General features: G+C 33.9%; 2 protein-coding genes across 7 annotated transcripts in view; both read right to left on the minus strand.

Annotated features, from left to right (window-relative positions):
* frmd5a (FERM domain containing 5a) overlaps positions 1 to 2,111 on the minus strand; it is a 222,951-nt gene extending 220,840 nt beyond the window's left edge. For both annotated transcript variants that reach the window (XM_087293235.1, XM_087293234.1), the window contains exon 1: positions 1,728 to 2,111. In XM_087293235.1, coding sequence (XP_087149361.1) covers positions 1,728 to 1,832 — 105 coding nt within the window. In that variant the 5' untranslated portion in view covers positions 1,833 to 2,111. The remainder of the gene's footprint in view (positions 1 to 1,727) is intronic.
* Positions 2,112 to 3,360: 1,249 nt separating this feature from the next.
* The window catches only part of malt3 (MALT paracaspase 3), a 100,389-nt gene continuing 86,164 nt past the window's right edge, over positions 3,361 to 17,585 (minus strand). For 4 of the 5 annotated variants that reach the window (XR_015515024.1, XM_087293232.1, XM_087293233.1 and 1 more), the window contains 4 exons: positions 15,674 to 15,823; positions 12,854 to 13,011; positions 8,965 to 9,081; positions 3,361 to 5,673 (listed from right to left, as the gene is read on the minus strand). Coding sequence is in view for 3 of the 5 variants with exons in the window: in XM_087293232.1 (XP_087149358.1) it covers positions 5,314 to 5,673; positions 8,965 to 9,081; positions 12,854 to 13,011; positions 15,674 to 15,823 (785 nt within the window). In the remaining 2 variants the exon portion in view is untranslated. Of the gene's footprint in view, positions 5,674 to 8,964; positions 9,082 to 11,694; positions 12,040 to 12,110; positions 13,012 to 15,673; positions 15,824 to 17,585 lie in introns of those variants that run through there. The other variant, XR_015515023.1, reaches the window with a different exon arrangement.

Consider the following 17,585-nt stretch of genomic DNA (forward strand, 5'->3'; position numbering starts at 1 on the left):
GAACAGCTGATGAACAGTTATTAGGACATGTTCCTTTCAGATGTTAAGATGTTAAAGGCCCCGTCCATTAAAGATTGTAGAAAGAATATATTGCAAGTAAAACATATTTTTAACAAAAATAATTTATACAAATTCAAAACAAACTAGAGATCTCCAAAAATATTAAGCATAAATGAAACCTCAAGGGTGATTTTTTTTTTTATTAGGATAAAATACAAAAAGTGAAAACAATAATTTATAATGTTGGTCCACTAAGAAAAGTCAACTAGCTACAATTAAGAAGACTGAAATAGTTAGGTTTGGTTGCAATTTCTCTATCCCCAGTGTTTATGATGTAACACTCGTTCATCACTGAGTAACAGACCTATAATCTGTCGGATTTCACACACTCCTGTACAGCCAGTGCTTAGCAGCCAGCCATCCATGCTGCTCTGCTAAACTGCTTGATTTACAAGTGCCCAAGGGGCAGTTTTGGAGACCAAAGCGTACATTATTAATGGATGTGTAGTGTTGACATCATGCCAGAATCCATACAATATATTCCTGCTAATGAAGCAATTCCGCTCCTATGATAATAAACTGTAAAGGCGAACGTGCAATGAGTAAATAGATTTTCTGAGGCATTCTTTTCTTAGGTAACCAGTTTAAAATACAGGCACAAGAACATAACTTACTCAAAAATGAAAAATCTGTTGTTCACTTGTATTTTAAGTACACTAAAGCTGTCATTAAATTAATAGTTTCATACATGTAAAGACTAATTGTTTCCCTTTTTAAATCATAAAAGTATCGTCACTGTGATGAGTATTCATTTAGTTTTGCCTGTATATTTGTTTATTTACTATCAAAGTATCAACATTTGCATTTTATGAACTACTAACAAAAGTTAATTACACTTTGGTTTGTCTGAAGGTTAGTAGATTTACAGCAAATGTACATTTTTGGGCATACCTTTCCCAAAACATCTCCATGTGTGCGATACAAGAAAAAATATATATATAATTATGAGGTAAATAAATAACCAACTTTTTTATTTTTAGGTGAACTACTTTTTCACACCAAAAAAAAAGTCCATTAGGACTGTCTCAAATACATAGTCCAGACCTGAGTCCACACAAAAGTAAAGTTATAGCCATAAAAGAAATCCACTCGAAAAGTAAAAATCGGTCATGCTTGGCGGAGATGCAGAACATTAAGTTAGTGACTGACAGCCTCAGTCACCATTTGCTCTCACAGAATCATTTTATCCTAATGTTAACCTTATGTTTCACAAAACCGTTTTATTACTGGGTGAACTACTCTTTTACACCGACCAAATCCATCAGGAAGCTTTAAAAACATATTCAGCCCACCCATGAGTGCAAAAATATTTGAGGATGCTCTCGCAAAATATAAACTGCTAGCACACAAACCATAAACAAACCAGCTTCTAGATTCCACTACAGTAGCAGCAGCAGCAGCAGCACTTCAGAGTGTTGTGTTCTGCTTTACGAGAATGCAACACATCGACAATAGTCAAGATGAGAGCTAAACAAGCCCACTCCATCAAAAAAACATTCTATCGCAGCTCCCCGAGATGTGCTGTTTTCTAAGGAGAGCTGGTTTTAGGGGGGGAAGCTGCTGGCACCTGCTGTTAAAACCCACTGCGCACGCTTCTCTCAGCCTGCAACAAAAGGTCTGCTGATCGCGTTTTTTTCGGCAGCACAGGTGCCGCTGCTGAGACTGACCTGAATGGTGCAGGTATACTCCGTATCGTCCAGCAGTCTGACCGTGCACATGTATTCCCGCTCCAGGTTTCTGACGCTTCCACTCATCAGGCGACTCAACATCATCTCTGCGCTCACGATCAACGCTGGTCTGCGTCCGGGACCAGAACAAAAACCTCCAGCAATGTCACATCCACCAAACTCTCCGGTCGCCCAGGTGAAACGCGCTAACCGAAGCCCGCAGCATCTTTATCCGCTGACATGAACGCCGCAGTTGTTCGGGAGAGTGTTTGGGGTTTTGTTTTTGCGAACAGGTTCCTCCAGCGAGCATCCAGGTCCAGATTAAGTCGCTGTGGTTACGAGCAGACAGTAGCAGCCAGCCCGACTGTTGACCATTCACCGCTTGATATTTGAGCAAGGAGGCGGGACCATAAAGGCTGATTGACGCGCCTTCTAGCAAATGGCGTGGTTCTCCAAATAAGGACGCGCTTGAAATGGACAATGAAAGATTGGGGTGCTGCTGCGTGTTTGGAGGTCATTGTTGTCCAATAAGATGCTGGACAAAGGTAGTAGTGAAGCTACAAAGATGAATCGCTGCCTTTTTTGACTGCTTTTGTTTTGTGAGCCTCAAAAACCATGACTGAGTCAATCAAAAGAAAACACTCTTATTACTGGATAATGGACATTAATTATCAGAAACGTACATCATCGTTCCTAAAATAAAAACATAAATACAGTGAATAAAAAGTATTTCATCCCAAAAATGTATAAAATGGACTGATGATTAACTCCTGTGAGGTGTTTTGTAAAGAAACATGTCGTTCATTTAAATTTCAGATGTTTGTTCTTAATTGAAAACAGTTCATAAATGTACAAACCTTGTTAGATTGTCTTTGTCCAGAGCTCAACTGAACCTACAGCTGTAATATTTTTGTTATGCTAAAAACCGTTATTTAGAAGGGAAAAAAAAAATAGCAAGTTTAAGTTGTTATCATTCACATCAACTGATTGAAAACACAAAATTATAAATAAATTCTACAAATAAATAGTATTTTACAATTGTCCCCATGTTTTTGTCAGCCCTGTCACATTTGTATTAAATTTAACAAAAAACGTGTGCAATACACTTTTAAAAGCTATGACTCGGAAGTAACATCATTTGTTGGAGAAGCTGACAGTGATCAAAGAGGAGTTCTATTACTGAATTGTATGATTTTATAGAATGTACCTTAAGATTTTTCTAGATGAAAATAATCTTAAAGATAAATTGCATATATTGAATAGGCCTTTATTAACTTCCCCTTTCCAATTTGTTTGCGGAATAGAAATATGTTAAATGTTATTAGATTGCATATTATACATTACTATATTCCATAACATTTACATATTATTAGTATACAATTATTATTATTATTATACAACATTACATTTTAAGTTAAATTACAGTAACATTTTATTATTAGAATGTGCAAGATTTCTCATATATTATAAATTATATAATATAGTAATAACTAAATAATAATAATATCACTTGGTAATTTTCAAAAATATCATATAAGTATTAGAATTACCATATTCTATCCAATACATACAGAAATTAAAACATTTACTGTATTTAATAGTTACATAAAAAACAACATGCAATAAAAAGCCATCATTCTTTCAATTTTGCTATTGCGCTACACTGTAAAACCCAAAAGGTTAAGGTAACTTAAACAGTTTGTGTAAATCGATAGCAACATACCATTTAAGTTCAAAAACGAATCCTAATGAGTACTGTGAACTTGATCCATTTGAGTAAAAGAAGCTATTTGAACACAGTAAAACCCGATAAATGAAGAGAACTTAAACCAACTGAGTACTGTAAAACCCAAGAAGTTAAGGCAACTCAAATCGTTTGGGGAAACCGATTGCAACAAACCATTTGAGTTATAAAAAAAAACAATGAATCTATATAAGTACTGTGAACTTGCTCCATTTAAAGTAATGAGGTGTTTCATTAACTCATTGCCTTTAACACTGAGTTAAAAACTTTTTTCAAATGAGTAGAATTAACTTTCAGTAAGTTTTAAGGTAACAACACTCATTTCATCTAATAAAGTTGACTGTTGAGTTTTACAGTGTAGGTTAATGACACAGCAGTAGTTGGTTGCAGCAGATTGATTTTACGGCTCAATGTTAAACTTTGGCATCTTTACAGCACTCAAGTACATAAAAAATTAAGGCCACCTCTGAACATAGTGGACAATCTCCAAGTGACCAAAATTCCAAATTGACCTCCAAAGTCTCCAAAATTAAACCAACAATAGCTTTGTGCTGTAAACATAGCTCATCATTCTCAATAAGTGAGGTTTCTATTAAACTAAACAAATGACAAATGACTAAAGTATATGGCTGTTAAACTGTTGCACTTTTTTGTGTTGTCAATTAGCTCGTTTATATAGTTCCTACTGGTGTGTGTGTGCACCGTTGTGTGCAATGTTTGTATGTTTATAACCACCTACAAGGATAATGGGGGCCGCGAGTCACTGGATTTGTCATTTTGGGGTCACAAGCTGAAAATATATCACGGAACCCCTGATATAACACACAGAGATGGATGGATGGATGGATGGATGGACGGATGGATGGACGGATGGATATAGAGATGGATGGATGGATGGATGGATGGATGGATGGATGGATATAAAGATGGATGGATATAGAGATGGACAGATGAATGGATGGACGGATAGATAGAGATGGACGGATGGATGGATGGACAGACAGACGGATGGATGGATATAGAGAGAGATGGATGGATGGATGGCTGGATATAGAGATGGATGGATATATATAGATGGATTGATGGATGGATGGATGGATGGATGGATGGATGGATGGATGGATGGATGGATGGATGGATGAATGAATGGATGGACGGATGGATATAGAGAGAAATGGACGGATGGATAAAGAGATGGACGGAAGGATGGATGGACGGATGGAAATAGAGAGAGATAGACGGATGGACATAGAGATGGACAGATTGATGGACAGATAGATGGACGGACGAACAGATGGACGGATTGATAGATAGATAGACAGACAGACAGACAGACAGACAAAGTATTCAAACAGACAATAAATTATTTTTTTTATAATAATTATTATTTTCAATCATCATATTTTTCATAAAACATCATCAAAATATAATGGTGCCCTATATTTAATTATTAAATCAATACTTAATATGTAATCAATCTCCTGTCCTTACATCTTTTACACAATCCATCCCAAATACACGTCATTCGTATCTGAAATTCAATAACACAAATAATATCTTTAAGTAACACTTTACAGGATAGATCAAAACATTACACTTGATTTGATTGATAAACATTTGGTATAAATATTTGAGAACTTCTTCCTTTCATTTCACATTTCACATACACACACACACACACGCACACACGCGCACGCACGCACGCACGCACGCACGCACGCACGCACGCACGCACGCACGTATCACAATGCTAATAAGTATGCAAAAGTAAACAATTAATGTAAGAACATCCCTTATGCCCTCAATAACAATGTCTTACTGTGCTGGAAAAGTAAAGGAGAGTCACATTGTAAATTCATTCTCATCATTTTCGTCGTTCTCCTCAGGCTCATTGCTGCTCATGGAGGATGATTTGGCTGAGCTCTGCAGTAGGTTTTCAGCTTTTCGGGTGTAGGGTCGTCCTATTCGAGAATGGTTCTGCTGCTGATGATGATGAGGACGATGATGCTGAGACCATCTAATGTTAGACATGTGGTCTAGAGTGTGGCCTCTAGCATCTTGTCTTCTGTCCACAGTCTTCATCTGGTTGAGTTTGCAGGAGGAGATGAGAGGTCTGTCTATGTCCACCTCTCTGCTCTCTGTCAGACGCTCTTTAGTTTGTGCATGAGTATAGTGCAGTTTAGCCCTGATCACCACAGATCCCTGAAAAATTGCAGAGATGTTCAGAAAAACAGTGCTTTTTTTTTTTTTTTTTACTGTTTTTTGAGTTTCAGATATAATGGATTATTAAATGTTAGCGGTTCTTTCAAATTGCAAAGAGCTACAATAACGTTAAGTTAATGTATTTTAGTATGTAATAGGTAATACTAAGACAAGCAGAGACATCTGGAAAAAGAAAGAATTATCAGTTAAGCTTTTAGAATTCTAATTTAGATTTTGTAATATTGAGATATTTTGAATTCTCTGTTTTGGAATTCGGTTTATATTTTAGAATTCTCAGGTAAATTTTTAAATTCTGTTTAGTATTTAGAAATCTCTGTTTCAATTTTAACATTTCTTATTTAGATTTTAAAATGCTGTTTAGATTTTAGAATTATTCGTTTAAAATTCAGAACGATCAGTTTAGATTTCAGAATTCTCTATTTACATTTTGGAATTCTGTTTAGATTGAAGAATTCACGTTTTAGATTTCAAAATTCTCCAATTTTGTTATAAATTTTTTAAGTTTAGAATTTAGAATTGTCAGAGTTATCAGTTCAGATTTTAAAATTGTTACTTTAGACTTTATAATTATCAGTTCAGATATTAGAGTTTATATTTTATAATGATCAGTTTAGTTTTTAGAATTGTAAGTTTTTAGAATCGTTAGTTTACATTTAGGATTATCAGTTTAGATTTTAGAATTGGGTGATTAACTCCACAGTGGGGACTAGGAATGCAGCGATTAACCAGTTTCATTATTAACCACGCTTTAGTTCGTCACGGTTAATTAATCGTAAAGGCTTCTCAACACCGCGTTTCAGCACAGAACAAAATTGCAGCTACTAAACAAAGTTATGCAAACTGTGTGCTAGTTTGTACACCGAGACTATTAACCACGCACACCGGATTAACTATGACTGTGGGTAATAACTAAGGCAAGCTCATGCAAGTTTATTATTTCCAACGTGCTGTCGCGCTCAGACTTTTCAGGTGTTTAGATGGGGCTTTTGTGACCGCAGAAACTGCAAACGGCTGAAGTTTGAGGAAGAATCAATGAAAAGTACACAGGTTTGCAACCTCATTTAAAGTTACAAATATTGATCCACCAGCCGAAATCAGTCAAGTGTTTTGGGAGAGAGTGCAGAAAGACTCAGAGTGGATCAGCTGTCTAATTGCCTGAATCTCGATGCGTTGCATTCACTGCGTGTTCAGCACAAATAGAGGCTAAATGTAAAATCTTACTGTTTAGATCTTTGCCAAAGAAGCTCGACTTTACTAAGTTTATACTGAAACTTCATGACAAAGAACAGTACTGTGCAGGTGGTCATCGCAAGAATTGCTGCTCTGCACTGCATATATTGGGCCGGCTGACTCACCTGATTTTTCCCACGAAAAAAATTGAAAACAAGACTGAGCATTTAAAATGACACAAACCGAAACCAAAATCTTTAAAGAGTAGTAGAAGTGAGACTTTTCTTCCTTTCTTTTGTCCGATGTATCTGGTTATTATATTGACATGCGTATAACAACAAGAGTATAAAGTTTATATTTCTTACTGCAATGCTTTATTTTTGTTTGATGCAAACCATAGATTTTTTTCTCATAAAGTAACAGTAGGACTTTTTATAGCACGTAACTCACATTCAAGCACATTCAAGGCAGCATGATAATGCTATTTATTGTTGGTATTATTGTCGTCATCATTATTATTCTACAATTATTAGATATTCATTTTGGAATTATTGCACAAATACCAATGAGTGATAACACAATTAGATAGTTGATTTTGTTATTTTAAAATACAATAAATCTGTAATTTACAATTTGCAGTGATGCTCATTCATTTTTAGTGGGTACTCCCTTAAGTTAATTTTAAGCCCTGCATTAGACAAACTATTATCTATTTATTAATTCATTGTTCTATCATTTAATAACAGTGTACAATATATTTATGTTTAAATGTCAAATTTTTTTGCTTATTTTTAAGCACAAAGAGAGAAGTGAATTATTTATATTTAATTTAATATTATTTTATGCTGTATTTTGTGGTTACTGAGCAGCAAAAAATAACACTTTAAAATATAAGGGGTTTTCATGTGATTTTCTAAACTAGAACTGTTTTAAAGTTAATGAATGCATAATAATCGTAATGACCGTTAAACCGTGATTATTTCTCAGACTATAATCGTACAACCAGAATCTATAATCGTTGCATACCTAGTGGGGACCTCTGAAATAGAGACTAAGCTGAAGTAAAATGAATGAATGAATGAATTTTAGAGTTGTCAGTTTGGATTTTAGAATTGTCCGTTTAGATTTTAGAATTATAAGTTTAGATTTTAGAGTTATCAGTTTAGATTTTAGAATTATCCGTTTACATTTTGTAATCGTCGGTTTAAAATTTAGGATTATAAGTTTAGATTTTAGAACTGTCCTTTTAGATTTTAGAATTATCAGTTTAGATTTTACTAAAATAGGTTTAGATTTTAGAATTAGAAGTTCAGACTTTAGAATTAGAAGTTTAGATTTTAGAATTGTCCATTTACATTTTAGAATTGCCAGTTTAGACTTTAGAATTATGCGTTTAGATTTTCCAATCTTGAGCATATGTTTCAGAATAGAGTTAATATTTTAGAATTATATTTTTGAATCCTGAGTGCATATTCTAGAAATTCAAGTTAATATTTCAGAAATCTATTTTGTCTTTCATAGCTTAATATCCGCTTACAAGCCCTCTGCAGTTCACAAATTTTTGATTAGGACAAATGTATGTTTTTATGATTTTGAAAAGAAGAATTTTATTATTATTACTATTATATTTTTTTACTATTGTTATTATTAGTATTATTATTATGGTATTTTTAATAAAAGCAATAATGAATAATAACTCCATTTGAAACTACATACAATTAGAAAGCAGTTATTCAAAATTTTTATAAATATATTTTTTTAAAAGTATGTTTAAAAACTGCCACCTTGATAAAAAGAATAATTTTCTTAAAAAAATAATAATAATAAAAGCCCTAAAAAAACTGACCACAAACTTTTGACTGAAAGTGTATATATCAGTATTAAAATAATGTATGTAGATCTATCTGTACATATTTATGTGTGTGTGATTTATGTAAAAAATAATCAATAATTATTCAAATATTGAAAGTTCCACATCACTTATTGTTATTTTATCTGTTTATGATATTCATATAAATCATATGTTCAAGTTCATAGAGATATTTAAGATATATACCAGATCTTTTATCATTATAAATAGAAAAAGCAGCTTGAATGTACCTGGAGTCTTTGAAGGCAACATAATCTGAGTGTGCAGTCAGGAGTTTGACCACCGCTCACAAACAAGGAGTCCATTTCCTCTGATCTGCCCGAAGCTGAGAAAATGTCCTGCAGATTCTAAAAACAAAAAAAACATGTCACTGTTTAAACTGTAATCAATCAAACTGGTGCTGTACAGCCAGTATTCATGTAATTACAAAGTAACTAATTTCAAAGTAACTAGTTACTGTAAACAAAGTACTTTAATCTACTGAAAACGTAAAGCAACTGTCTTCAGCTGGGCAATATGGCAAAAAACACAATCTAGACAATTATTTTCCATATTGAACAAAAGTGATATATATTTCAATATACGTTGTTAAAGATTCCAGATTTAAAAGAGTACCCAACAATGACTGAAGCCACAAAAATTAGAGTGTCCATTAAATGTCATAACATATTTTCAGCCAATTCATCTTCGGAGGCTGAAAATTCAGTACATCTCTAATATCAACACACTTTTAGATTCCCATTGTTGCACATTTCTATTGTGTGATTGGCTCTTAGATCAATATAGAGTAAAAAGTCCAGTTTATCATTGTTATTGACATAAATTAAACCACAATTCCATATAATATGGTTTATTAGGCCAGCCCCATCTCTGTCTACTGTTAATTTTATGTATTTTAATTGCAAATATACTTATAATGTATATTTGACTGTCAATCAATTCAACAGTTCTGTATAAATTAATTCACAGAAGCAGAGTTATTTTATCTTTCTTTAATACAAATATATTTTGCTGAATTTTTTTTTAATCGATGAAGGTCACATTAAATCAACAAAACTGCACATGCACAAAAAACTAATTAAATCAGAAATTACTTAATGACAATATATGGAATGCATCTATGAAATATTTTAAAATATCAATTGAATATTATTGAAAAGATTCATGTTTTGACACATTTATTAACTAAATAATTTTATATTTGTTGTAAAAATGCTTCAGTCAATTTTTTAAATAAAGCTAAAAGGCCATGTTGGACATATGTTGTCTATATGCTGAGGTTTGGAAGTCTGTAATTAAATTCCTAAGTGAGTATTTATTTAAATTCTTCAGACCAATAATTTGAAAAATAATTTATATAACTGAATAATTTTTACAATAATTTAAGTAAACGTTACTCTACACAATGTTACACTTTCTTACCGCTAGAGGTCAGCAGACTCACAGTTTTGTTTTAAAGTCAACCTACTTAGGCTAAACTCTTCAACACTACAGTAAACTGCAATAAGAATAAGATGTCGTCCCGTTATATATTCTGTGTCTTTAGCTAACGTAAAAGAAAAAATCTAAATGTAATGGTGTTGGTTATGGTGCAATGTAAATATTTTTATGTTTACGTGAATAAAATACTTGATTGTGTAGTCAGTGTATGTTTTTATGGGTTAACACATAACATTGTAATTAAATATGTCACTTCAAAAATTATTTTTAGACATACAGTAATTACGTGCAAGTATTTGGTAAAATAAACACAATCTAAATGTATGTATCTACATGAGTGCATTGTATCAAATGTGCATTGTGAATTTTTAAATTAAGAAAAGAATAAGTACAAATGAAAAGTTAATTAGCAAAAAAATTAATAAAATAAATTATTTTGAGAAATCTAGCCTTATATTGCCATTTTTATTAACTCGTCATACACTAATTATCTATTAAGTGTTTGTTTGTGTGTGTGTATACACACATAAAAAATCCTCAATGTTAATCAACTGTGATAAAAACATGGAACAAAGATGCAAAATATAACCAGAGAAACAACTTATTAATATTTAGTTGCATTTTTAAAATGTTTATATGTTTATACAAATGTATAAGTGTTCAAGTTTGTTCAGGTTTACTTCTCTAAAAGATATTGCTTGATATACTGTGACTAATATAAAGCGTGACTGTGACTAATATATTGAAATGTATAGTGAACTTCATTTTAATTTCATCACAGTTCAGGATATGCCATTATTCAGAAGGAGTATTTAGGGAAAAGGCAATATGATCATTTTTTTGCAAAATAATCGTAACTGAAATTTGAAGCTGGTTTGTACTATACTAAGAATAGCGACTTTGCTTTTAGTATTAGCACAGTATTAAATTGCTGTAGCTGTATTAAGTAGGTTAAGATTTATTGTTTATTTATTGACTTGCTGTTTAATATTTACATCTACTTTAAACTTGTTATTCATTTATTTCGGTGCTAGACAAAGATTAATCGCATCCAAAATAAAAATTTGTTTTGACATACAATATAAAAAGTTGAGCTCAAAATTATTAGCCCCCTGAATTCCCAGCCTGGAAGAACTGAGAAAAACAAAATTGAATTATACGTTTATAATTGTAATTATACGTTTACTTAATGAGGAAATAAAGACAAGTAAAGTTGAAGTCAGAATTATTAGCCCCTATGAAATATTAGCTCACTTGTTTATTTTTGTCCCTAATTTTTGTTTGAAGGATGGAAGATTTTTTTAACACATTTCTAAACATAATAGTTTTAATAACTCATTTCTAATAACTGATTTATTTTACCATTGCCATGATGACAGTAAATAATATTTTACTAGATATTTTAAATATATTTAAAAGAATTAAGCAAATCATTGTATAACAGTGATTAATTCTGTAGACTATCTGAAAAAAATTGCTTAAAGGGGCTAATAATTTTGACCTTAAAATGTTTTTTAAAAAATTAAAAGCTGCTTATAATCTAGCCGAAATAAAACAAATAAGACTTTTTGCAGAAGAAAAAATATTATCAGAAATAATAATTATTTGGGAAATATTTAATAAAAAATAAAAAAAAATCAAAGGGGGGCTAATAACTTCAACTATGTATTTATTCTATATTGTGTGTGTATACATAATTCACACACATACATTAAAACAAAACAATACAAAACTTTTTTTGCATAGATATTTTAACTTATATATAATTGGTTTTATACAAATTAAATAGCTATGCAAATAAAATACATACATATACAGTTGAAGTCAGAATTATGAGCCCCACTGTTTATTTTTAACCCCAGTTTCTGTTTAGCAGAGAAGATTTTTTTCAACACATTTGTAGACATAATAGTTTTAATAACTCATTTCTGATTACCGATTTTATTTTTATTTTTGCCATTATGACAGCACATAATATTTTGATATTTTTCTATGCAGCTTAAAGTGACATTTAAAGGCTTAACTAGGTCAATTAGGTTGACCTAACCCTAGGCGGGTTAGGGTAATTAGGCAAGCAATGGTTTGTTCTGTATCGGAAAAAATATAACTTAAAGGGGCTAATAATTTTGACCTTAAAGTGGTGTTTAAAAAATTAAAAACTGCTTTTATTCTAGCCAAAATAAAACAAATTAAACTTTCTCCAGATGAAAAAAAAATATTAGACATACTGTGAAAATGTCCTTGCTCTGTTAAACATCATTTGGGAAATATTTAAAATAGAAAAAATAAAATCTAAGGGGGGCTAATAATTCTGTTTTCAACTGTATGTTTGCCCAGCACAATTTATTTATTTATTTATGTATTTATTTATTTATTTATTTATTTAGATAGAATAAAAAGCCATTCTTTAATGTCATCCAACATGTTTTGTAACGCTTTTCTTTGAATTATCGGTTTTAACTTGATCGCATTTCAAAAGTATCTAATATGGTAAATAAAACAAACGATACCCAACCCTGTACATGTCCCTTCGAGAGGCTCATTTAAATACGAACCACTATGAACTCAGCCGTCTTCCCTCTTCTGGGCCCTCCTATCCCGACTCTCATATCCCCCCTGGTGTATACGTGTGTATGTGTTTATGTCAGCAAAAGAGGACATGAAAAAGCTGTGACTTACTGGTTCGCTTTCAAGAATGAGAGTGCAGTCCTGGGCCACGGCGCTCGTGTTCCTCACCGTACCAAACACAACCAGGACATTGGAGAACAGCGCAGAGAAATTGAGCTCCACCTGGACACCACTGTGATGAAAGCGCAGAGTCCTTCGACCAGGAAGAACTGAGAAAAACAAAAATGAATAAAACACACAGCTATGTAATTATACATTTACAGGAAACAAAGACAAGTATATGAGGGAGACTATATTTAACAAGCATAACTATTTATATGTGGTGATGTAGTGCTGCTATTTTAAGACTATTTATGGCTGTTCAATTATTTGTTTTTTTATTATGTATATACAACAATAATTCATTACACAGATCCTTTTATCCAGCACATGTTTTACGTAGAGGATGCCCTTCCAGCTGCAGCCCATCACTGGGAAACAGTCATACACACTCATTCACACATATACACTACAGACAATTTTAGCTAAACTATTTCACCTGTATCGCAAGTCTTTGGACTCTGAGCGAAATCGGAGGAAACCCACGTGAACGCGAGGAGAACATGCAAACTCCACACAGAAACACCAACTGACCCAGCTGAGGCTCAAACCAGTGACCTTCTTGCTGTGAGGCAACAGCACTACCTACTGCGCCACCACATCACCCCAAATTAACTAATTCATTTATTCATTTTTTTTTTTTACCTTAGTCCTTTTATTAATCCGAGGTGGCCACAGCGGAATAAACCACCAACTTTTCCAGCACGTTATTACACAGCAGATGCCCTTTTAGCCGCAACCCATCACTAGGAACCTAAATTAAATTAAATCAAATAAACTTAACGTATGCACAACACTCTGTACAGGTCAGTGTCCTCACCATATATGGTCTATGTTCCATATACAGAGAAAATTGAAACAAATGTAATTGTAAGGAGGATAATTAAACCATATTGGTAAATGGTGTTTAAAAATAGAGTTTTGTTAAAAGCTTTATTAAAATGGATTTTTGGTGATTGGGTGTTGTGCTGATTTGATAGCTTTAGATAGATATAGGAAATTTAAGGCCTGTTTAAATTGATTTATGACCTAAAATACAATATTTCAGTGAATATAAGACTTTATAAGGCCTAAAATTAAGGTTACGTTCAAAGTTATTTTTACAAAAAAGGTTGTAAACTTTTAAGCACAACAGAGGGTTTATACGTTCATGGAAAACCTGGAAAAGTCATGAAATTTTGACATGGCATTTTCCAAGCCTGGAAAAGTTTTGGAAAAACAGAAAAGCCCACAAAGTTTTGGAAATGTCAGGGAAAACAGCTATCTGTATACTTGAATATAGATTAGTTGTCTTTACTTCTTGTCTGTCCTTGGCCAATCACATACTCTCACATTATTAAGGCTGATTCATACTTCTGCGTCAAACTCACGCGCATGGCCGTCGCTGACGTGCACCTCTCAAAAAATGTAACTACACGTCACAACGACGCGTAGCGCAAGCTCTGTGGTTGGTCGGCATGGTAGCGCTGATGAGTCTGGGCGGGACCGAGAGCCATGTGAATGGCGCGACCCTGATGGAGCGATTGTTTACAAGTGTGGAGTCTTGTGAAGGAGCTCCCGATGGAAAGTTTTGTTTTGTGTTTACCTCATAGTTAAAGTTGTTGCACGTCTGCCGGTTCCTGCCTCAAAATGAGCGAGTTTGAGCCACTTGTACATCCAGGAAGAGCAAAACAGCAGCGAAAAAACTCGACACAGAGGAACATTTACACCTCACTGCCAACTAGCGTTTCAGAAGTTTTAATGCAGACCGACAGAGACAGTGCGCAAAAGTATAAATGCACAGCTACGTGAGTTGCATGCGCCGTGGGTTATGCCGGTCACTTGACGCAGAAGTATAAACCAGGCTTTAGTGTGGTGTAAGCATTATCTAAATCAATTTTACAAAAACATGAATATAAATTAAAACTAAATAGGTTGTTGCATGTTTTACGATATGCTGTAATAAATTTGAACATGCATTGTTTTTCTTTTATCAAAAATATGTAGACATTGCATAAAACATTAGGTCATGAAAATGGACTTGAAAGTCTTTGAAAAATCATGGAAAAGTCATGGAATTTTAGTGGTAAAAATATGAATAAACCCTGGGTAATAATTCATTCTTTTTATTCTCGGCTTAGTCGGCTTTATTAATGAGGGGTCGCCACAGCGGAATGAACCGCCAACCTTTCCAGCACATGTTTTACATAGCCCTTCCAGCTGCAACCTATCACTGGGAAACACGCATACACTCTTATTCAGACACATACACTATGGACAATTTAGCCTACCCAATTCACCTGTACCGCATGTCTTTGGACTTGTGGGGAAAACCGGAGCGCCCGGAGGAAATCCACATGAACACGGTGAGAACAAGCAAACTCTACACAGAAATGCCAACTAACTCAGCCGGGGCTTGAACCAGCGACCTTCTTGCTATAAGGCGACAGCACTACCTACTGCGCCACCGCGTCGCCCCTGGGTATGTATTTGTATATATAACTGTACACATTTTTAAAAGATTAAATTAAACCAACAAAAATATTTCATTAGTTGATGCAAGTTATACACTGAGTTAATAAGGACTAGCAATGGTTGACTTTATTTTCATTAACTAAATGTCAACAAAGATGAATAAATAGTGTAATTAACTTGGAGTTCGTTATTTGTTCATGTGAGTAAATACAGTTTAACTAACATTAACTAAAGGATCCTTATTGTAAAGTGTATAGGATACATTTTAGAAAGACATCTCAGATGACAAATAAATTCAGTTAAAAAATCTGTTAATACCATTAGCCTGTTTCCAATAAGCATCACGGCGGCGGAGCTCCATGGTGTGTCCAGATGTTCGCACAGGATCAGTCAAAGCCCGTGGCTCCATCAGAGTGTGTCTGATCTCCACAACCTGCCTGCCGCGAACCAGAGGGTCCTTTCCCAAATCTGTCGCAGAGTGAAAAATGTCATTATTATAAACTACAAGATACTTTTTAAAAATTAAAAAAATATATATAAAAAGTTCTCATGCTGTTGCTCTCTTGTTGCCCTTGAGATCAGTGCCCACCATGATAATCAGACACTGAAACATGACTCAGCTAGCAAGCTGTTCATACAACGGGAAGTTAGAAACATTTGAGGAACAAACTAGACGTTTCCTTCCCTAAAAACAAATGAAAGTAAAATAGCAATTCACACTATGCCGAGTCATCAGCCAGTTCTGCTATCAAAAAGAAGCAGCTGGCAGAAACACTGTAAACTCTGAAAACGTTTAAGCATGTTACTAGCAAATTTGGCATGTTTTACACAATGCTAACATAAATTATTCTATTATTCGAGTTATTATAGCTAGAATGCTAAAACACTGCTAAAATAAATTAGCATGTTACATGTTTAACATCTTGCAAGCACATGCATTAACATCTTGTTAGCACAAATTTAACATGTTTCTAATGGTTACAATGTTTAACAACTTTCTATCACAAATATGTTATGTTAAAAATCTGGCTAGCACAAACTAATATGTTGCTAAAAATTCTCCATGTTTAACATGCTGCTAACATTAAGCAGCATTAGGTTCGACATTAAGTTAAACTATTTTTAACATTAATAACAAGTAATATCTCTTGAGTATCAAATCGGCATATTCAAATGTTTTTAAAGAGACATGGCAACAAAGACTGTAAAAATGGTGCTCAAAATTCAGTTTTCAGGAAAAATAATGCACGTTAAAATATTTTGAAATGTATAACAAGTCCTTTAAATCATATTTCAAAATATTGAAGTAGTGAAACTAGAAAAGTAAAGTTTGTAGACGAACGTTGCTGTCTTGAGAAAGCCCGGTCTGAAAGTTTAAAGTAGCTTATAAGAAGTTTTACGCAATTGGCATAGATAGATAAGTACATATAGGTTAGCAGGTTTCCAGCATGGACCAGCATGTTTCTTGCTAGGTGGTTGCTAGGGTGTTCTGAGTAGTTGCTAAGGTGTTACTTGGTGGTTGCTAAGGCGTTGCTTGGATGTTTTGACTGTTTGTTAAGGTGTTGCTAGGCAGTTGGTAAGATGTTCTGAGTGGTTGCTTTGTGGTTGCTAAAGTGTTGCTAGGGTGTTCCAGGTAGTTGTTAAGGTGTTGCTAGGTGGTTGCTATGGTATTCTGAGTGGTTGCTTGGTCAACGACTGAGTGGTTGCTAAGGCATTACTAGGCGGTTGCCAGGTTGTTCTGAGCGGTTGCTAAGGCATTGCTTAGGTGTTCTAGGTGGTTGCTAAGGTGTTGCTAGGCAGTTGCTATGGTGTTCTGAGTGGTTGCTAAGGCATTGCTAGGTGGTTGTTAAGGTGGTCTGAGTGGTTGCTGGGCAGCTGCTAAGATGATGCTAGGGTGTTCTAAGTGATTACTAAGGTGTTGCTAGGCAGTTGCTATGGTGTTCTAGGTGGTTGCTAGGGTGTTGCTAGGCCGTTGCTATGGTGTTCTGAGTGGTTGCTAGGTGATTGCTAGAGTGTTCTAGGGGGTTACTAAGGTGTTGCTAGGTGGTTGATATGGTGTTTCTAGGTGGCTGCTAAGGGGTCCTGAGTGGTTGCTAGGCAGTTGCTAACATAAATTACCATGGTTTTAGCACAAATTAGCATGTTACTAGCATGTTTCTAGCATAAATTAGCATGTTGTTAGCATGGTTTTAATATATATTAGCATGTATCTAGCGTGTTTCTATATAAA

The sequence above is a fragment of the Danio rerio genome, chromosome 18, assembly GCF_052040795.2.
Source record: "Danio rerio strain M-AB ecotype USA chromosome 18, GRCz13ab, whole genome shotgun sequence".
Taxonomy (NCBI): domain Eukaryota; kingdom Metazoa; phylum Chordata; class Actinopteri; order Cypriniformes; family Danionidae; genus Danio; species Danio rerio.